The sequence below is a fragment of the Lepidochelys kempii genome, chromosome 8 (assembly GCF_965140265.1).
Source record: "Lepidochelys kempii isolate rLepKem1 chromosome 8, rLepKem1.hap2, whole genome shotgun sequence".
Lineage (NCBI taxonomy): Eukaryota > Metazoa > Chordata > Testudines > Cheloniidae > Lepidochelys > Lepidochelys kempii.
Window position 1 is genome coordinate 8,654,392 of NC_133263.1, and position 22,531 is coordinate 8,676,922.

Consider the following 22,531-nt stretch of genomic DNA (forward strand, 5'->3'; position numbering starts at 1 on the left):
GTTTTAAATTCTGCCGTTTTGAATCAGCAAAAGAAAGTTGCTTCTTGGGGTTATGAGGGAAACAGTTGCTCTATTTAGCAATGATTTCATCCATAAAGATTTCTGTGTATCTTATTTTACAAGAACTGGTAGCTAGATAAAGAATGCTTAATTTGTTTAAATCTGTGAAGAGTCCATTTATTTTTGCCATCTTGCATATGGGTACCTTATGTATTAATAATAAACCAAAGCACGCATAACAATTCCTGATGAAAAAAATCATTTACTAAATAGTATATGTATTGAAAAATTGTTATACAGAAAATATTGAAAATATTTTAATGAATTTTCCTGTTAGAATAAACAATTGTTCAATATCTCTTTTTGTGTTTAAAGATCTTGAAAACTGTGCCAGGTCCTTGGGGAAAATTACATGACTCTGCAACATGAGTGACAGTAAATGTGATAGTCATTTTTACAGTGTTCAAGTCGCAGATTCCACATTCACTGTACTAAAACGGTATCAACAATTGAAGCCCATAGGATCTGGGGCGCAGGGCATTGTTTGGTGAGTAATACAAACTTTATTTATACACAAACAATTTTAAATACAAAGCAAAATGTGAACATACTCTTGGTATAATGAAAAGGTAAACTATATAGGTGCCAGAATATAAAATACAGGTTGTAATTAATACTTTTATCTCTTGCTACAGGATTATGAACTAGGCAGGTTCTACAATACCTGCTTGCTCTAGTTTCTAGTACTGAATTTTTGTTTTAGGAAACAAAATTTAAATTTCTAGATATCTGCATAAGTTGTTAAAATGGGTAGCAAATTTCCTTCTCATTAACCATTTTATTTTTATTTCTAGTTCTTACATTCCCCATGTAGTTATGATATTACAGTGTAAGGTATGACAATGAGATGGTGAGAGATTCTGGGTTTTACTCGTTTCTTCATCCTGGCCCCCTTTTTCTCCCCCCTTTTATTCCCAATCACTCCTATCCATTTCTAGGAGCCATCAATGCAGTGCCTTGCCATTAACTGGCAGGATGAGGCAAATCAATGTCATTGTCACTCCATGGATTAACCAGAAAGGGATGCTGTGTGAGGGGTTGGGCTGGCCGTCTCTTCCTTGGTGTGTCACCTCAACTATGTGTCCAGCCTCCACTGCCCCAGGATGTGCGAATCGTTAGTCTGATCCTGAACCTTAGTCTCTTGTATGGCACCACAGCACTGGGCCAGCTTAAAGGTAAAACTTTTCAAATGTTTTCTAGACTGCAGCTATCAGCTCTACCCAGATTACCTGTCAGGCCCATATTTTATTGGGCAAATCTTATTTGGTACTAGCAGGAACGTGTAGGTAACTGTAAAAGGATACCAGTGGTCTAGGGGGCAGAAAGGCATTACCAGGAATACCCTGGTATTGAGTTAGAGTAACAGCCCCTGGGGCTGTTACACTTTAAACGTACAATTTTTAAAAAAAATATTTTTCTATTATATATGTATGTGAAACAAATTTATTTAATCTCTCCCATTTTCAGCGGTTGTGGATGTGTCTGAAATGCCATTGTCTTGCTATTAGGCAAGAAGTAAAAAAAAAAAAAAAAAAAGGAAACTTCCATTCTTCTTTGAAATTTGTGTGTTTGAGTGGGGTATATGTAGTCACTACATGTTAGATATTAGTGATTAGGTTTATTTATTTATTTGGTGTATGCAATCCTGTCAAGCCAAGCAAAGCCAAGTTCTTATCAATGATGTTCAAGGCATGAAGACCTCAAGGAAATTGAGTCATTTATCAGTCCTCAACAATATGTGTCATAGTTTGTGGCTGCCCACGTTGACATAATGGACTGTCTCTAAAACCGTGATTAGGTAAACTTCAGTATACCGTTTAAATTTTCAGATTAATACATTTTTTTGTTAACTTTCATTTCTTTATATTAGTACAAGATGGCATGAGGAATTTAAGAAAGAAATGACCACCCTTTCTTTTCTAAATATGGTGCATTTCTGATCTGTCCCACTTCCCTTCTGCTACAAACCAGATTGTTCCCTCAAGGTGAGGTCCAGTGCTGAGGTCAGGCTGTAGGGTAGGAGGAGGGATGATCTGATTTTAATGGTATGGTCTGAGTATTCTGGATTGAAGAGGCAGGGGAGGAATACAAATCAGAGATACACCATTTCTCATCTTCTGAAAACTGTCTGCCAATTAAAGAAGCAGCAGCTAAAACTACATCTTGTAAAATATGCATGGAAACTTGCCAAAAATCAGCAGTAATAGTCCAGTGCTTTCAGTACAAAAGAATGATCTGGTCCCCTAACTGTTGTACTTCCAGTTTGCTAGCTGGAAAGTTGTAGCTTCCAGGAAATAGGGTTTTTTGTCTTTTTAGAAAAGGGTTTTTTGGTTAATCATAAGGTTAATTTTAAAAAAACGTTTATTAATCTGTCAAAATCCAGTTGAGCTCTGAATAATTGGTGGGGGGATTCCCATTACTCAGTTCATCATTTTAACTACAGGAGATTTGGAGTTAGTTATTTCCTTAACAATATGAGAATAGGAGCAATGAGAGTTGCCCAGGTTTTACTAAGAACCAATGTTAATACTGTTCCACTTTTCCTTTTGGTTGATATTGTATGTGCAAAGAAGTAACAAATTTGTTCTAGTATCTATTGTTGGTGTTTGCTGGTAGAGGGAGTCTCCTTTTAAACCTCAAATACAAAATAAAGATTTTTTGGAAGGAGCTCAAAGAACTTGGTTCCTTAAGGGAGTGTTTTAACTCTCCTCCCTACCTGTTTAAGGGGACTAATCACATATTGTCCTTTTATACTGTAGACAAAGTATAAAACTCAGGTTTTCCCACCAAGATTCTGTTTCTTTCATAGTTTGTGACTATTAATGTGTTTGAGCTTTTATGGTAAGAGTAAATCTACCAGCGTTTTACATACCTCTTTCAACACACTTTTTTTTTTTTCCTTTTCTTTTCCCCCCTTCATATTCTTCCCTTTCCTCTCCAAATGGCTCTTTCCTATCAGGGGGGATTTAATTTAAATCAAATTGATTTAAATCATGGTTTAAATCACTAATCAGGAAGACTTGATTTAATCATGGATTTCTACAAAAAAGAGCATTCTTATTGGTTGTTATAACCTTAATACATATTCTTCACAACTCAGAGATGTAGGTTTCATTTTTAGAAGGTACACACTATACATTTTTTAAAGTGATTTATTTTGAAAACTTTTCAGATTAGTTTTACAGCTATATCAGAAAATGAATGATTGTTTGGTTTTTTCATTTACCAAAGGTAATTGAAGCAGATATTTATGAAGTCATTGGGAGGTGAACTATTTCCAATTCAACAGGTTAATCATAAATATTTGGAGGATTTTCTTGCCATGCTGTATTAAGAGGAGAACATCACCAGACAGACATTAAAATTTTTATTTAACTAAAACAACAACGTCATGTATTCTGGATTTTTTTCTTCAACAGCAAACATAAAATATTTTAACAAAACAAGCATATGAATTTTTGAATTTAGTTAAACATTCAAATTTTTAAAATCAGGATTGTTTTTGTTAACTATTTTAGTTAAAGACCATTTTAAATGAAATATTTTTTAAAAAAACCCAGAAGTTAAATAGACTATGTCAGCCAGGTCAACATGAGAAACTTAAAACCTTGGCTTCTGCAGCTAACTCAGTATTTAGCCTTAGATGGAGTTTACCACCAGCTTTGGGCTGCATTCCCAAGCAACCCGACTCCAAGAAGACCCGATCCTGGAGTGCTGGGGGCCACTACCAGCCTCACACCGTCCACGGGTGCACGGACCCCACCCGTTTACCTCTTCATGCTTTTCAGTCGTCTTCACCTTCATTTTCCTGTTTGTTCATAATCTGGAGAAGAAGAACAGGCTTTCCTGCTTTTTCAGTTCCCAAACGATTTCTCAATTTGGAATGAATTAGTCCAAAGGAAGAAAATTATTCTTTTTACACCAGCAGAAGAAGCTACTGCTGTTAAAAGTGGGATTATCACTTCAACGGTCTCTGAATCCAAGTGCTTAAGTGACCTCCACCAGTTCACTGGTGTGACTTTCTTTAAAACATAATTAGCAAAGATATATTTCTTGAATGGTTCACCCTTAGCTCTGAAGTTTATTATTGTTGGCATTATGGAGGGATGATTGCTGGATGTTCATGTCATAGCCAATTCCTCTTCTTCAGCAGTTAAGGTTTGACCCTGGTACCAGGTATTGAGAATATTTGCAAGAAAATCAGCTGGAGATAGTGCTTGTCCCATGTTTAATGCTTGTAATTTAACTCTGTCATTGCATATTTCTCTTTTTACGATCTCACTCAGTTCCTTCCAAATTTCAACAGCATCAGCAATAAAACAGCTATGCCCCTGTATTTTGTTCAAGGCTACAGAAATAGGCTTCAGGGTACTCAGCATGTGTTCAACATTTCTGTTAAGCCCCATGTTGAGAACTTTTGCTGTGAAAGTGCCATCTATTTTTTTCACGATTTTGTTCACAAACTATCATCAGATTAGGCCAGTTCTTAATATAGTGCTCAAAACAGTCCAATGCTGAGTTCCATTGCATGTCTTGTGGGAGAGTTAGCTTGGTTCCTCCCACTTTTTTCAGAGCAGCTTCTGCAAAGTGGTTGTTATGGAATTATTTTGCAATTTCAACAACATTAGCCTTTACTTCTGGAACACTGAAGTTCAGGGTGCATCAAATGAGCACTGCAGCCGTATGTTATTAGCTTGGGGTTCTCTTCTAAATTTCTTCTCATCTTGGATACATTGTCTGTGACCAAGCTGCATACTCAACATTTGAATTTTTTTTTTCACAGTTATAGCTTTTACTGCTACTTCTTGTAGGTATTCTGCAGTGTGCGAGGAAGACATTCCCTTCTTCTGTTGTCACACAAGCACATACAACAGGATCATTGTGGGCATTGCTCCACCCATCAAGACTCAGGTTAACAATTTCGCCCTCTAGGTCTTTTGCACACTGCTCAGTTTCTTTCATCTACTTTACTGAGCAATTTGCGACATCTGCTCTGTTGGGTGGACTGTATCTTGGTCTTAATGACTGAACAATGTTAATGAAGTGTTGGTTCTCAATCATATGGAAAGGAGGGTTTGTTGCATAAAGAAACCGGCCAATTTTTTCATCAATTTTCTCTTTTTGTAATCTGCTGGACTTATCACAAACTTATCTATGGTTATTTCTGGATGATGGAGATTTTTTTTTTCTTTTTGCTACAGATGATATACTGTGGATAGGTGACATACATGATGTGCCTGAAATGCTATCATTGGCAGATAACTCTGAAACTATAGAAAATTATGGTGATCTTGAAGGTGGATAGTCTTCAGAATCTTGTATGTTGAGGATGGATTCTCCTAAATAAAATAAGTCAATGCAGTTATGTAATTATTATTACATACTGCTCATTTAGTATTACTCATTGCATTCACTGACACTCAGTACTACTTTAAAGGTGAAATTGTAAAAGAAAGATCTGCCTGTTTATTTTTTTATCATAACTGCATCTAAAATGGTAGTACCATAGAGTAACAACTGTATTTTTTGCTCAAACAGAATTCAAGAATAGTCCAGAAGGTAGACAGGCAGTCATTAAGAAAGAAGTATGAAATGAAAAAGTTTACCAACCTGAAGATCCTGCATGTTCAGACATGTTCCTTTCATCTTCTTCATCACAGCTTCCTCCTGAGAAGAAACACTTCTCATGATGTTGTTTCATTTGGGCAACCAGGCCTTGCATTTCTTTGTTGCACTGTTTGCATTTTGCACGCATGCCCTTCTTACCCACAGGTAGAGGAACTTCATTAAAATATTCCCAAACTGGGTCTCTTTTATGGCCTGCTGCCATTATTGGTTTTCCCTTCTAGTGAGAGAATGGTATGGTAGATCTCAAATCAATTAAGGCTATACTCAGAAAGACCTCCAAGACTTCTGGAATATGCTGCTCCAATAGTTTCACTTTTGTTTCTACTGTGTGTCCCTCCCTTCTCATATTTCTCTGCAGACTATTTCTCCTTGTCCAGATCTATTCCACCCCCAACAATCTTCTATTCATTGAACTTTTTGAAACTTTGCACTTTTAGAGAGAGGTAAGGGATTGACTCTGTGTACACAAATTTGCAGAGAGACAATAGGGTTGAGGTCTGTTATTTCTCACCTCTATATATTTATTTATTTTAAAACATTTTTGCTGTTAACAAGCATGTTATCTCTGGAGACGCAAATTCTCAGTCTGAGAACTGCAAAACTAAGCATCTCTGATAGTATCTTCAATACTGAGCACTGAGTCCCATTGGGTAGATAGAAAGATTAACTTAACTAATCTATACAGAAACCCCTGGAGCCCTATAAGATTGGGTCCCTAATCTATGAACTATTGAAACTCATTTACAAAACTTTTCTTAAACATTGCATGAATATATTGTCTCATACTATAGAATTAGAATGTATAATCCCTATTCCATGATGAGATATCTTTGAGCTATAATGTATCTTAATTAAAACTATCTTTAGATAGGTTTTTTCCTGAAAAAGCATTTAACAAAAAAATCCAATTAAATAAAAAATCAAATTTTTCATTTCATTTATTTATTCATTTATTCATTTAAAATTGATTTTTATCCACCCTGTTTCCTATAGACTTCTGATTTCCTGGCTCTCTTCAAGTTCCCACCTCCCCCATGGACTCCCTAATTTTCCCTGCTTAGCTTCTTCCCTATTCCAAAAATATTCCTATATCAGGCCCCTTCAGGCAGCTAAGCCATGATCTTGAGGATCCTGCTTTTTTCATTTCTGAGATGTTGCCTGTGCCAATGTCTGTACTAGAAGAAACGTTTCAAAATGATCTATTGCATGGTTTTTAAACAGTATTACAAAAAGAGATGGCATAGATATCTTAAGACTTAAACATATAGGTTCCTAAGATTAAACTGACTATGGGAGCCAAGTAATTTATTCTTAAAGAGATGCTTTACTGAGAGCGATCATAAGGCATGTAATGCAATAACTTACTGTATATAGTTTCTTTCATTCCAGTACCCTTCACAGACTAGTTGGAGCAAAAGCACAGTGCCTAATTAATGGTGAAGATGAAAAGCCTATATTTGTAAAGGACAGATAGTTGACAAGAACCATTCTTGCCCAATAATAATCAGAGCAACACAATCGCAAATAGCACTTTCATAGAATATCAGGGTTGGAAGGGACCTCAGGAGGTCATCTAGTCCAACCCCCTGCAGGACCAATCCCCAAGTTTTCTCCAGATCCCTAAATGGCCCCCTCAAGGATTGAACTCACAACCCTGGGCACTTGACCTAAGGGTTTGTGTTTCGGCTTGTAAACTTTTTTGGAAAGGAGAGGGAAGAGTCAAAGTGGTGAAATTGGCAGTGTACAAATTAATTCTAGCCTACTGTAGTTCAAATAGATTTTTCTTTTTTAGTAGACAGAGTATTACTTGATTACCACAGCAATGAGCATTGTATAAATGCCTAGACCGAGAGAGAGGTAAGAGTAGGGGCAGGGAGGATATTAAATCCTTGGATCTTCTGGATGTGTATGTATTTTATATAAGGGCAGAAACTGGTGTTTTGAATTTCTTGTGTATGGGGATGTAAATTAATAAAAGTCATTGAGAAAAATGTACCATCTGACAAATGTCACTTCTTAAAATTATTGTATTTCCTGATGCAGCTCTGATCATAAAATTATTAGTGATATCTTTCACATGGGACTGTAAGTGCATTCTTTGTCTGCATTATGGTTTGCTGTTCAAGCAGAATGCTACAGAAAACCACTATTGCCAGTGGTGAATGCCCTAAACAGTCTTTCTTCTGAATTAGAATTGTGAAGAATTCACACAGGTGGATGTTTTTAATTTCAAATATCTGTAAGAGAATCACTGTGTGATATGGGATGTTGGAAGAGTATCTCATTCATGTGGAAGGAAACTTATTTAATAGACTTCCCATTATTAGCCCAGGTGTTAAGGAAAATTAAGCAAATTTTGGTAAAATCAGACTTTCATGACATTTTTTACCAGTAGCAGTTTTCATGTAGATGTCTGTCTTTTCCTTACAGTGAATCCTTCTAAAACTAGGTGTTCGAATTTAGAATGATAAGGAAGAAAAAATACTTCTTGCTCAGTGGTCTGAAAAGTTATATGATGTTTCTCACTGTAAACAAATAGTGAATTATAGAGCATTTGAAAATGAGTACTTGATTATGGTATAGGCCTTTTGGCTTTTTTTTAAGTGTCAGTTTGTAATACTACTAAGTATTGGAGTCCTTGGTTTTCCTTAATATATTACAGTTTCAAACCTGCTTTCATACTGGTTAAACAATCATAAAACCTTTAACTCATTTCTTTCTGTTTGTAGCAGCCGACCGCGTTTCTTTCCTTAGGCTGTATGTACAGCATACACAATTTAATTTGACATATGTTGTCAGGGCCCCTCCTGTAGATCAGCAAAAATGGAATGGATGAAAGTTGTGGCTACTGACTTGCTTGTATCCCTACGGAGAGAGTTTGTCAGATTTGTCACCTGATTTCTGACTTCTGGAATAAAATGAGGGACTTTATTTCCCTTAAAATCATGCATGAATGCATTGCTGTTGGGGTAGTATATCTACTTGTGACTGAACTTGATGCTCCTGGGGGAATTCTGTGCCAAAAAAATTAAAAATCTGCAAAATTATGTATATTTTGTCAAAATAACACTGTATAATCATGCCAGTTTCAATTATTTTGGTAGTTTGTTTGTTTAAAAATACCTGTCAGCAGCTATATCTGTAACAATACAGACAACAACAAAAATTTCTCCCCTGAGTAGAGAGTTAAAGAAACCCTGACAATAACTCTGTTCCTGTTTGTCTGCCCCACCCATACTGCTTGCCCCCCGGAGCCCAGCTTTGGGCGGCCCCAAGACCAGTATACCCTCCCCCTCAGAGCCCAAGGATCCAGAGGGAGAAACAGTCTGTTTTTGGGTCCTGGGCTTGTACGGAGTTTCCTGCACACCGCCTCCTTTCTTCAGGGTGTGCCTGGAACCACAGCAGTCTGGAACCCTCCAGTTCTCCCTCTCCCCTTGGCAGTTTCTTCTATTTGCAAGCTTGGCTCTGCTGGGTCCAGTGGCCCCTAGGAGAGGCCAGCAGTTCTGCAGTGCCAATTCTGCAGGGAAAAAGGAAATTCTGTGCAGATCATTAATTCTGCACTGCACAGTGATGCAGAATTTCCCCCAAGAGTAACCTGAGAATCATCAACCACTGTTTCATCCAAGTACACTTGTTTACTAAGTATCAGAGGGGTAGTAGCCATGTTAGTCTGTATCCACAGAAAGAACGAGGAGTCTGGTGGCACCTGAAGGACTAACAGATTTATTTGGGCATAAGCTTTTGTGGGTAAAAAACCCATTTCTTCAGATGCATGGAGTGAAAATTACAGAAACAGACGTAAATGTACTGGCACATGAAGAGAAAGGAGTTACCTTATAAGTGGAGAACCAGTGCTGGGAAGGCCAATTCAGTCAGGGTGGATGTGGTCCACTCCCAAGAACCCAAAATGTACTGACCACTATACTTACCTACATGCCTCCAGCTTCCATCCAGGACACATCACACGATCCACTGTCTACAGCCAAGCCCTAAGATACAAATGCATTTTCTTAAAACTACAATACCCACCTGGGGAAGTGAGGAAATGGATTGACAGAGCGAGACAGGTACCCAGAAGTCACCTACTACAGGACGTCCCAACAAGGAAAATAACATAACATCACCGGCCATCACGTACAGCCCCCACCTAAATCCTCTCCAGCACATCAACGATCTACAACTTATCCTGGAAAACGATCCCTTGCTCTCTCAGACCTTGGGAAGCAGGCCAGTCCTCGCTTACAGACAGCCCCCCTACCTGAAGCAAATATTCACCAGCAACTACACACCACACCACAGAAAAACTAACCCAGGAACCAATCCCTGTAACAAAGCCCGCTGTCTACTCTAGTGACACCATCATAGGACCCAACCACATCAGCCACGCCATCAGGGGTTCATTCACCTGCACATCTACTAATGTGATATATGCCAGCAATGCTCCTCTGCCATGTATAGTGGTCAAACTGGACAGTCTCTACGTAAAAGAATAAATGGACACACATCAGACATCAGGAATGGTAATAATACAAAAGCCAGTAGGAGAACACTTCAGTCTCCCTGGACATTCAATTTTAAAGTAGCCATCCTTCAACAAAAAAATTTAAAAAACAGAATTCAAAGAGAAATTGCAGAGCTACAATTCATTTTCAAACTTAGCACCATTAATTTGGGCTTGAATAGGGACTGGGAGTGGCTGGATCACTACAAAAGTAATTTTCCCTCTCTTGGTATTGACACCTCCTCATCAATTACTGGGAGTGGACCACATCCACCCTGACTGAATTGACCTTGTCAACACTGGTTCTCCACTTGTAAGGTAACTCCCTTCTCTTTATGTGCTGGTATATTTGTCTGTATCTGTAATTTTCACTCCATGCATCTGAAGAAGTAGATTTTTTTTACCCACAAAAGCTTATGCCCAAATAAATCTGTTTAGTCTTTAAGGTGCCACTGGACTCCTACTTGTTTACTAAGATAATTTGATATTTTGTACTGATTCACAGAGTTAATATGTATAACACTTCCTATTTCCTAATACAGTGTTCTCTTGATTGGGTAAATATTGAAAAATGTCCACTTATTCATGCTGGCTGGGCAAAAAATACTATTTTAAAAACATTTGTTCAGTTGCCTTCCTCCCCTTATGTATTCTGTTTTACATATTCAAACTTTGGTTCTGTGAACTATTGAAAATTACCTGATAATGGTGACTTCTTTCAACAAAGCAGTTATATAAAATAGGTAACTGCTAATAGACTCTAATTTTAGGTTAGAAATGTGTGTTAATTAGAATCTGGACACATAATCGTGTCCACCTTCTCTTGAACGGTATTGCTTTCCCTGTAGGAGGAGTAGTGATTTAATGTTGACAGAGTAGGTGCTATTTTATTTCAATGTTGACGCTACCAGAGGGAAGACTATTGTGCAGGAGTACAGTGATATTATGGTGTTCTTCAGTCTACTGTTATTTGTGCCCTAAAGAGGAAGAAGTAAAGAGAAGCTGCTCACAAATAGCTTTAAAAATATTTGAAAAATATGTGGCAGAGCAGAACATCCATTGGCACTAACTGAGCAGCCAAAATAGAGAGTGGATCATATATGCTCAGAATTAGTTACTTGTGGCTATTGAGAACAAAATTTGAAACTCCCCTGCAAAACTTGCTCATGTAAATGGAGGCAGAAGGTCACTAAGAAAAAGTAAAGCTCTTGAGATAAAAGCAAATCTAGTAGGTTTTCAGTTAAAAGATAGCCATTCTTCCTAAAATCTGTGAATCCTGTTGTTCAGTCTGTGGGTTGGAGTGCCCTTCTCCCAATGAATCATAAAGCTAGAGAATACTGAAGGACGCAATTAGTAAAATTAATTAACTTGTCATATTTTGCAAGCTTCAAAAATGCCTTAAACTGCATACCTATAAGGGTCTCAGTGTCCAGAGCCCTGTGTGTTAGCCGGGGAAGTGATGCACTAAGGCATTTGGATTTAAAGTGAAGACTTTAGTAGTGCATAGTTAATATTTGCAACAGAAGTACATCTACCCTAAAAGTAGTGCCAGCAGCACTGTGTGGAAAAACTCATGTAACCCAAATTAAGCATCAGAGAAACTTTTTATTTCAAGTAAGGTTAATACAACTTAAAGTTGGATTTTGACCAAAATGCTGGGATTTCTGCCCCCTATCTTGGAGAAGGTGCTATTGAAATTTTCAATAAAAATGCAGAGGGCTTCTGTTTTATTCTTCAGTCATCACTGGTAAAAGATATGCAGGTTCCGTTTTGTTTGTGTGTGAACAGAGACGAGAAGAAATGAATATGACCAGGTTTGTGGATATGTATGGTTTCAAGCCTTGGTTTCTTCTTGTTCCCCTAAAATATTTGCACTTACGATGTTTCTTTCAAAACTTTCAGTGCTGCATTTGATACAGTCCTTGGGATAAATGTTGCGGTAAAGAAGCTGAGTCGTCCTTTTCAGAACCAAACTCATGCAAAAAGAGCTTACAGGGAACTTGTTCTTTTAAAATGTGTCAATCACAAAAACGTAAGTTTATTTTTCTCAAGAATTTAATTTATTTTCAAATAATACTCTTACTAATAGTGAACAAGAGTGCATTAAAGTAAGCCTAAATTATGGAAAGGTCAAAACTGGTTAAGTGTGGGTCAGAATTGGTAAATTATTGTAGATTGCAAAGACTATTCTAAAAGTTTTGACTTTTCTCAAGTATTCAAAATATAAAGCAATGAAAGAGTGCTGGAGCTTTGGTAACATATATTAATGTGTCTAATATTAAACAAGAACATTTTTTTAGTTAGACCCAATGCATATTTGGGTTTATGGGTGGGAGTGGGTGCTTTGTTTCCTTTTGAGTTTGGGAGGGGAATGAGGTTTTTGAATCAATGCAGCTGCATTAGTAGAACCCCCCAATGTAGGTCCTGCACCAGTGTAAAACTGGGTTGCTGCAATGCAGTTTACCCCAGAAAGTCATACTAGCACCAAGGCTCTCTTACCGTGTTTCAGTGTGGATTTGCACATCAGTGTGGTACACAATTGTAAGTTCCCCTGGTCTAAGCAAGAAGGCTTTTCCTGGCCTCCATCTTTCAATCTGTTTGTTTTTTTAAAAAAAACAACAACAAAAAACAGAAAAACAAACCTAAACAAAAAACAACCTGTGCTCAAGGGTAAACTTTGAGACAGACTCATAGTTTGACAGTACTTGCCTGTTAGCAACAGTGAGATGGTACTATGCTGCTGCTGCTGCTAGCTTATCTGAATAATATGGAAGATATGCTATGTTTTATTTGTGTAAATCTTGATTGAACTGGACTGCGTAGACTGTCGGTCCTTCATCAGTTGAGACTGAGCCAATCACCTGTCTTGCAGTCTTCTCTTGCTTTGGCCATCCTTCGCCATGCTTGTCCATATCTCCTTGTTAGGAAATCAACCCACTTCTTTGGAGGCTGACCGCGTGGCCATTTCTGTTCTCATCGATACCACTCGGATATAGCTGCAGTCCATCTGTTGTCGCTGAGTTGGGCCACATGTCCCGCCCACCTTATTTTGCTGAGCCTGCTTTCAACAACGTCTCCCACTCCGGACTGCTGCCCAGAAATGTTCGTTTCATCGCCCTCTGTGTGACAGACAGTTGATGATGTTCAATCTTTGTCAGCGACCATGTTTTGCTGCCATATAACATCGCTGGAAGCACGGTCAAGTTAAAAAGATTTGCTCGAGTTGTTTTGCTGATCTTTCCTTGGAGGATGTCCTTGCTGTCATTGAATGCACACCATCCAGCTTTTTTTCTGCACGACAGTTCGCCTTTTTGATCCTGGCACATGTTGACGTCCTGGCCAAAATAAGCGTATTTATCAACCTCTGGGATCTGCTCTCCTCCAAGAGTTATTTGGGTTCTTGGCAGAACATCTGATCTCATGTATTTTGTTTTCGACCGGTACATTTTTAATCCGACTTGACTACTTTTCGCGTTCAGTTCTTTAACCATTCTCTCAAGCTGGGCTGTATTTTTGGCTATCAACACTATATCATCTGCGAACCTGAGATGGTTTAGCTGCTTGCCGTTGATATTAGTCCCACCTTTCAAGTTTGCTCGTCGAAAAACCAATTCAAGACAGGCTGTGAATAATTTTGGTGAAACTGTATCTCCTTGTTTCACACCTTTCTCAATGGGGATTTGGAGGGGAGTATCAAACAGCGAAATGTCCATGCTGCAGCCAGAGTTCATATAATACATGAAATATAAGATGTATTATATTATAATATATTATTAATATTCTATTAATATATTATATTATGTCCATGCTGCAGCCAGAGTTCACTTCCTTTAGTAATATGATATATTTCGCGCTGATGCCCTGTTCTGAAAGAGCTTCAAGAACGGCTTTAGTATCTACACTGTCGAATGCCTTCTCGTAGTCCACGAAGGCAATGCACAAAGGGAACCTGTATTCCCTTGAAAAAAGAAAAGGAGTACTTGTGGCACCTTAGAGACTAACCAATTTATTTGAGCATGAGCTTTCGTGAGCTACAGCTCACTTCATCAGATGTTTACCGTGGAAACTGCAGCAGTTTCCACGGTAAACATCTGATGAAGTGAGCTGTAGCTCACGAAAGCTCATGCTCAAATAAATTGGTTAGTCTCTAAGGTGCCACAAGTACTCCTTTTCTTTTTGCGAATACAGACTAACACGGCTGTTCCTCTGAAACCTGTATTCCCTTGAACGCTCTAGGAGTTGATTTAGAGTGAAGATGTAGTCTATTGTGCAGGATGCAAACAGCTGGGTATAGAAATCCTTGCAGATTGCCTCCATCTCTGTTCGATCAGTTACTGATTCTCCGTCCCTGATCTTCAAAGCCCATAATGATGACCTGTACAACACCAGTTCCCATTTGCATTTTTTGAGACTTTTACGATCTTCAGCAGCCTTTAGGAGCTCTTCGGTTCGAATTTTCTCAACTTGAAGTCTTCCTTCAACTTCATTCGTATGAGCCTGGAGAGAAGGGAGTACTCAAGCCTGTCACTGCCATTTCTTTTCATTTTCCTCCGCTTCTCCAATAAAGTCTTTGTATTCTCCGAGATTCTTCTACTAGCTCTTCTTTGTCTTTTACGCTCAGCTGATTTGACGCACATTTTTAGTCTCTTACTGAAGTTCTCATAATCGTCGTCACAGTCATCCAGGAGGCTCCAATTTTCCCTAGAAATGTTTTCCTTCAGGATTGCCTTGTTGATAGCTACCGGTTGGTGCCTTCTGTTCGCTATTCACAGCGCCTTTTTCTCCACCTTCATAGTGAACGTGAGTCTGGCTCTCAGTAGGTGATGATCGCTACCAATATTGAGTGATGGCACTACTGAAATATCCTGCACGATGTGTCGTCTATCGATCAGAAAGTAATCTATTTCATTTTTTGTCTTCGCGTTTGGTGCGATCCAGGTCCATCTTCTGTTGGCCTTCTTTTGGAACCAGGTGTTACCAATAAACATTCTCCTCGTCTCTGCCAATATAGCTAGTCGTTCTCCTTGTTTGTTTCGTTCTTCAATACTGTACCTTCCTATGAACTTTTCGCCCTCTCTCCCTCTTCCAACCTTGGCATTAAAATCTCCCATCACGATCATATATGTGGAACTCTGAGCGAGGGTTTGCTCCAGTTCCTGATAGAATCCTTCCACATCATCATCTTCGCGTGCACTTTTGGGAGCATAGATCTGGATGATTTTGAGGGTACTATTTCAGTTCAGTCGGAGGTAAAGCACCCCGATACGCAATGACTTTAAATGGCATGAGACAGTTTCGAAGACCATTCCTTGTTTATGATGAATCCGACTCCTCCAACTGTCCTCGTGCCTTCTCCTTTTCCTTGAATGACTGTGCTTCCATCCCTCCAGTTGACCTCCATCTCCTTCTTTCGTCATGTTTCGCAAACACCCAGCACATCGCAGGCTGTTTTTGCCTTTTCCTCCATGAGATGGGTTATCGATTCCTCCCTTATCAGTGTTCTGCAGTTACAAGTGCACACTCAGAGAGTTGTCCGGTTTCCTTTTGGTGACCTGGTTTCTGAGAGTCTTTGCAGCCTCTCGCCATTCGAATGCCTCACTGCCTTCGGAATGGGGATCGAGGAACGTGCAGAGAACTGAGACTTGGCTTTCCGTGTTGTCTTAGCCATTGTTTTCAGCCACCTGCTGGCTGGGCTGTCAGTGGCGCATTTACCTCCTCAACTTAGCTAGCTTACATCCTCAGAAAGAGGGATTATAAGCCCCTCCACAGAGGAAGCAACCTCCTTGCTGGGCTGACAGTCCGACCCCTTGATAGCATGGTGAGACCTGCCGGAGAAGGCACTCCTCTACCATCTCTGTCGAACAGCCAGGGTCACCGGTGCGTCACGTTGAGGTGTCGAGGTAGGATTTGCAGCAGATTGAACTTGACAGTGCTTTGAAAACCTAAAGCATCATACTGGTGCAAGTACTAAGTATCCTAATTACAAGAATACAGGATATGAATGCCAGGACCATATTGTTATGAAACGTTTGAAGGATTTTGAGAACTTTTTCCAGAAACATAAGGCATGTCTACACAGCAACTAGACACACGCGGCTGGTCCGTGCCAGCTGACTTAGGCTCATGGAGCTCCTGCTGCAGGGCTGTTTAATTGCTGTGTAGACTTCCGAGTTCGGGCTGCAGCCCAAGTTCTGGGACCCTGGCAGGGACTACACAGCAATGAAAAAGCTTCGCACCCCAAGCCCCGCAAGTCCAAGTCAGCTGGCATGGGCCAGCTGTGGGTTTTTCTTTGCTGTGTAGATATATCCATAGAGCAAACAGGTTGATGGGGCATCTCTGTCTATGTACTATTTGGAAGCCATTTTTCTAAGGATAGAAAATACTTGCACACCACTTTTTCTCTCAAATATCAGAATTTTTGAGTGATAAAATACATGACCAAGCTGTTATTCTAGGCACAAAATTTTAGGTTTTATTTGATGTGTGGGTGGGAGGAGAAGTAGTTTCATGTAACTTAAATGTGACCTTTTAAAAAATGTACAGGATCTCCTGTGATACTTCAACACAGATGCTGCAGTATTGTACTTGTATGTGTGAAATAAGACCAATGAAATATGTTGGTAACAAAGCAGTCTAGTTTCACTGTCGAAGTTGAGTGGCAAAGTAAATCAGCAGTGTAAAAAGAGAGAAACTGCGTTTTTGAAATTGTTTTAATAACCACATTGTCTTGCTCTACATTTAGTCTGTAAAAATTCATATATTTAAGGTTTCTTCATGTTTTATTTTTCTTTATAGATAATTAGTTTGTTAAATGTATTCACACCACAGAAGTCACTGGAAGAATTTCAAGATGTGTAAGTACTGTAGTTCTTAAATTTTTCTTGATAAACATTGTCCTGAATATAGAGGCGTATTCTGTGCTTTCTTACAACTTTTCTGGCTGTGAAAAAATATGGTACTGAGGATAGAATCTCTGGCCTGTAATTAATCTTTAAATGTTACAGTGAGCTCCTTGAGAAAATCTATAACTAAAGTTGTTGTGATATGTGTGTAGTAATAGAAAATAATGGGAAAAGTAAAAGGAATGCTTACCTTTTCATCAGCCCTCTGCCACCTCTACTGACAACACATGGATCTGTAATTATCACAGCTGTTTTCCTTGACAAAGAAGGACAGTCAAATAAGTCACTTCAAGCCAATAACTCAATGTGGTTAACCTGACATGCTTTTCTGAGATCAAGCCCATCAGACTCCCAGTACCTCCAGCCTCAATTACAAGCTGAATACATTTCTTATCCTAGCCCTTGCATATGGTGGTAAAAGATCTATCAAAGTATTCATGAGGCTCCAATCACTGTGATATCTACCACTGACTTCCTGAGGAAACTTCAATCCATCGGTGATCTTCCTGATAACACCATCCTGGCTACTATGGATGTAGAAGCCCTCTACACCAACATTCCACACAAAGATGGACTACAAGCCGTCAAGAACACTATCCCCGATAATGTCACGGCTAACCTGGTGGCTGAACTTTGTGACTTTGTCCTTACCCATAACTATTTCACATTTGGGGACAATGTATACCTTCAGATCAGCGGCACTGCTATGGGTACCCGCATGGCCCCACAGTATGCCAACATTTTTATGGCTGATTTAGAACAACGCTTCCTCAGCTCTCGTCCCCTAAAGCCCCTACTCTACTTGCGCTATATTGATGACATCTTCATCATCTGGACCCATGGAAAAGAAGCCCTTGAGGAATTCCACCATGATTTCAACAATTTCCATCCCACCACCAACCTCAGCCTGGTCCAGTCCACACAAGAGATCCACTTCCTGGACACTACAGTGCTAATAAACAATGGCCACATAAACACCACCCTATACCGTAAACCTACTGACCGCTATTCCTACCTGCATGCCTCCAGCTTTCACCCTGACCACACCACACGATCCATCGTCTACAGCCAAGCTCTGCGATACAACCGCATTTGCTCCAACCCCTCAGACAGAGACAAACACCTACAAGATCTCTGTCAAGCTTTCTTACAACTACAATACCCACCTGCAGAAGTAAAGAAACAGATTGATAGAGCCAGAAGAGTTCCCAGAAGTTACCTACTACAGGACAGGCCTAACAAAGAAAATAACAGAACGCCACTAGCCGTCACCTTCAGCCCCCAACTAAAACCCCTCCAACGCATTATTAAGGATCTACAACCTATCCTAAAGGATGACCCAACACTCTCACAAGTCTTGGGAGACAGGCCAGTCCTTGCCTACAGACAGCCCCGCAACCTGAAGCAAATACTCACCAACAACCACATACCACACAACAGAACCACTAACCCAGGAACTTATCCTTGCAACAAAGCCCGTTGCCAATTGTGCCCACATATCTATTCAGGGGACACCATCACAGGGCCTAATAACATCAGCCACACTATCAGAGGCTCGTTCACCTGCACATCCACCAATGTGATCTATGCCATCATGTGCCAGCAATGCCCCTCTGCCATGTACATTGGTCAAACTGGACAGTCTCTACGTAAAAGAATAAATGGACACAAATCAGATGTCAAGAATTATAACATTCATAAACCAGTCGGAGAACACTTCAATCTCTCTGGTCACGCAATCACAGACATGAAGGTCGCTATCTTAAAACAAAAAAACTTCAAATCCAGACTCCAGCGAGAAACTGCTGAATTGGAATTCATTTGCAAATTGGATACTATTAATTTAGGCTTAAATAGAGACTGGGAGTGGCTAAGTCATTATGCAAGGTAGCCTGTTTCCTCTTGTTTTTTCCTACCCCCCCCCCCCCCAGATGTTCTGGTTTAACTTGGATTTAAACCTGGAGAATGAGTTTGTGTGTGTATGGGGGTGGGGGGGATGTGAGAAAACCTTGATCTATGCAGGAAATAGCCCGACTTGATTATGTAAAGAGTTGTCACTTTGGATGGGCTAGCACCAACAGGAGAGTAAATTTGTGTGGGGGGGTGGAGGGTGAGAAAACCTGGATTTGTGCTGGAAATGGCCCACCTGTTGATCACTTTAGATAAGCTATTACCAGCAGGACAGTGGGGTGGGAGGAGGTATTGTTTCATGATTTCTGTGTGTATATAAAGTCTGCTGCAGTTTCCACGGTAAACATCTGATGAAGTGAGCTGTAGCTCACGAAAGCTCATGCTCAAATAAATTGGTTAGTCTCTAAGGTGCCACAAGTACTCCTTTTCTTTTTGCGAATACAGACTAACACGGCTGTTCCTCTGAAACCTGTCAATGTGGGTGGTGTTGCAGCTTTGGAATGGATTTATATGATGAATGGCATGAAGAAGGATCACACATTAACTTGGAAATTAATCATTGTTCTTTATTTCACAAAATGTTTTCCCTAATTTTGTTGATGTTAAGTCAGTACACAGTGAAAGGAAATCTCAATGTGACATGTTTATTTCTTTATCCTATGTGTAACGTCTGTTTAAATTTCATCTGTACCTAGGTTACATTAAGAGAGACAACATCAACTAACAGTCCTGCTCTTAAATTTTGTTTGGTAGAATTGATGGTTTTAATGGATTTCCACTCTCTTGTGAGAGAGTATATGTTCATTTTTATTCAAACTTTTACTGTTTTTAGAATGTTGTTTTAAACAACTTAAATTATGACATTCACTATTTTTGCTAACATTCCAACACATGTTTCAGTGACTTGCATGGGGTCCTATTTTAAAAATATGCTCTGATGTTAGTTATAAAATACCTGAGATGGAAAAAAAAATTTTTTTTATTCTTTATACTGTAGGTATTTGGTTATGGAACTGATGGATGCTAACTTGTGCCAGGTTATTCATATGGAGTTGGATCATGAAAGAATGTCCTACCTTCTCTACCAGATGTTGTGTGGTATCAAACATCTCCATTCAGCTGGTATCATCCACAGAGTAGGTAGTGTTTTGATAGTGACATTGACAACATGCATCTTTGAAGGTGGCATTTATATCTTCTTTTGGTTATCTTGTAAATCAGTATTCCGTTTCTTATTCATATTATTAATAGTAATGTGAAAACCATATCTGGTTCAAGAACAGACAGACAGAAGTATGTGATAAATGAAACTCCAAAAACCAAACCAGTTCTGCAGATGATAAAAGGGCATTTTCTGTGATTTTTTTTTCATGTTAAATGAGACTAAATATAAATACAAATTAGGGAAAAATATAAAGTACAAGATATTAAAATTGATAGGGAACAGAACATGAGTAAGGATGCTCCAAGAACCTTATGGCTAAAACAAGAGAATAATTTGTATTAAAATGATGCCTTTTAAAAAATTACGTGCGACAATCATATTAATACTCAAGGTAAAATCGGTAAATGGTTGCTCAAAATTTCAAAGCCCTGCACAGCCGATGTCCTGCCTTTCTGTAGCTCTGTTGGGCCTATTTGCTGTCTCAGTCTGCACAACTAGTCCTGCTCCTTTGTGGGTTTCAGTTCCTTCCATTCCTGCCTTTTAATTTCTTCTATGCAACCATGTGCCTGGAACTTCTTGCCTTCATCGTCTCCTCCTTCAAGTTCATTGTTAAAACACAATAAAGAAAGTTTATAAACTCTAGAATGGAATGCAAGATTCCCTAATCTCACTGTTCCTCTGCTGTCAACAAATATCTGTGAAACCCACTAGCAAAGTGTTCCATCCCTCTCTCTCGTGCTGGTCCACATAGAGAATGACAACTTACTGGTGGTATTGGTTACTCCATTACCTGTAGAGGTCTCAGCAGTAGAGATCTAAAGGCTCCAACCCTGGTGATGACCCATGTGGGTGACAGTATGATGTCACATGCTGGAATTTTTGTCTTTTCAGTTTGATTTCAAAACCTAAGAAATTATACACACACTATAATGTTTTTTAGCATAGTTTAGGTTTGCAAAGTCAAACGCTCAAATGTTAGGAAATGGTTGAACTAAGATTGCCCATGCAACCTTAATTTGGCTACACAACCCTGATTCATCCTCAGAGCAGGTACATTCTTTGCACTGAATAAGGCAGGTCCTGTGGAAAATGTAGTATGTGATCATGTAATTAAAGAGTGATTCATAGCGCATATGCACAAGAGGTCTGAATTAAGGTTGTGTGGGCAACCTTAATTATGTCATTTCCTGACTTTTAAGTGCTTGACTTTGCAATCTTAATAATGCTCTTTCAAAGTATTTTTCTGTGCATATAATTTGTATATAAATTAACTAAAAGAATGCACACAAGAAATGTATATTAAGATGTTAATGTTCAATACAGTGTGGTGGCTTACATTGATTTTATGGAAGGTCGTATGGTATCTTTTAGAATGTTGAGCCTTTCTGTTAACTGAAATAATTTTTCTTTAGGATTTGAAACCCAGCAATATAGTAGTAAAATCAGATTGTACACTCAAAATCCTTGATTTTGGACTGGCAAGAACAGCATGTACTAATTTTATGATGACACCATACGTAGTAACACGGTATTACAGAGCACCGGAGGTTATCCTAGGCATGGGATACAAAGAGAATGGTAAGTTGCAGCAATGAAGTATTAAACCTTTTCTCTAAAGTGCAGCTCTCTTGGATGAATCTCTCTGGCAGTACACTTTTAAGTCTTCTATCTCTAATGCTAACGTAATGTATAACATGGTGATGAGAATACTGAGATTTACAGAGTTAAACATTTGAGGAATAGCTTTTGTCCTGTTCCTGGTGCCTTTTTCTCTATTACTTCTCTCTCTGTCCCCGTCCCCTTCCATTCTCACTTGCTGCACTCCGCATAGTTCTTTAGTCCTATTACCGTTGTTCCATCCTCAAAAAAGAATACATTGTTTATAAGACAATTATAGATTTTAAAAATCTAGCAGAACCACTATAGGAAATAATTAACTTGCTCTAAGGCATCTTCTCTTTCCCCCTGTTTACCACCCCCACATTTGTTGCTTCATTTTCGTCATGTCTGTTTAAGCTCTCTGGGCCAGGGAGTGTCTTTATATCATCCTAGGTCTATGTAGCACCTAAGACGCTTTGGACGCTGTAGTATTAATACTACATCTTAACAGGTTTCAGAGTGGTATCTTAAACAAAGCTTTCAGCAAGGACAATGTCCTTGAATTTCATTCCCTCATAAAAAAAAAGTTTTCAGATGATTGCTTGTGAGGCAGATGATACCCTGCATTCTACTCTAGACCTTCAGCCCAGTGCATCCCTTCTCTTCATATTCCTTAGCCTGGATTAGCATTATATGGCCTGGGAGCATACCTTTTTTGAGGTGTAAAACTTCGTTGTGGCTTTCTAACCTGAGAGGTCCACAAAA

At 39.1% G+C, this 22,531-nt stretch overlaps 1 protein-coding gene across 11 annotated transcripts in view; it reads left to right on the forward strand.

The window, feature by feature from the left end:
- The window catches only part of MAPK9 (mitogen-activated protein kinase 9), a 107,065-nt gene that overhangs the window by 18,379 nt on the left and 66,155 nt on the right, over positions 1-22,531 (forward strand). For all 11 annotated transcript variants that reach the window (XR_012160203.1, XR_012160204.1, XR_012160205.1 and 8 more), the window contains 5 exons: positions 376-547; positions 12,092-12,221; positions 16,985-17,043; positions 20,000-20,138; positions 21,580-21,745. Coding sequence is in view for 8 of the 11 variants with exons in the window: in XM_073355417.1 (XP_073211518.1) it covers positions 426-547; positions 12,092-12,221; positions 16,985-17,043; positions 20,000-20,138; positions 21,580-21,745 (616 nt within the window). In the remaining 3 variants the exon portion in view is untranslated. The remainder of the gene's footprint in view (positions 1-375; positions 548-12,091; positions 12,222-16,984; positions 17,044-19,999; positions 20,139-21,579; positions 21,746-22,531) is intronic.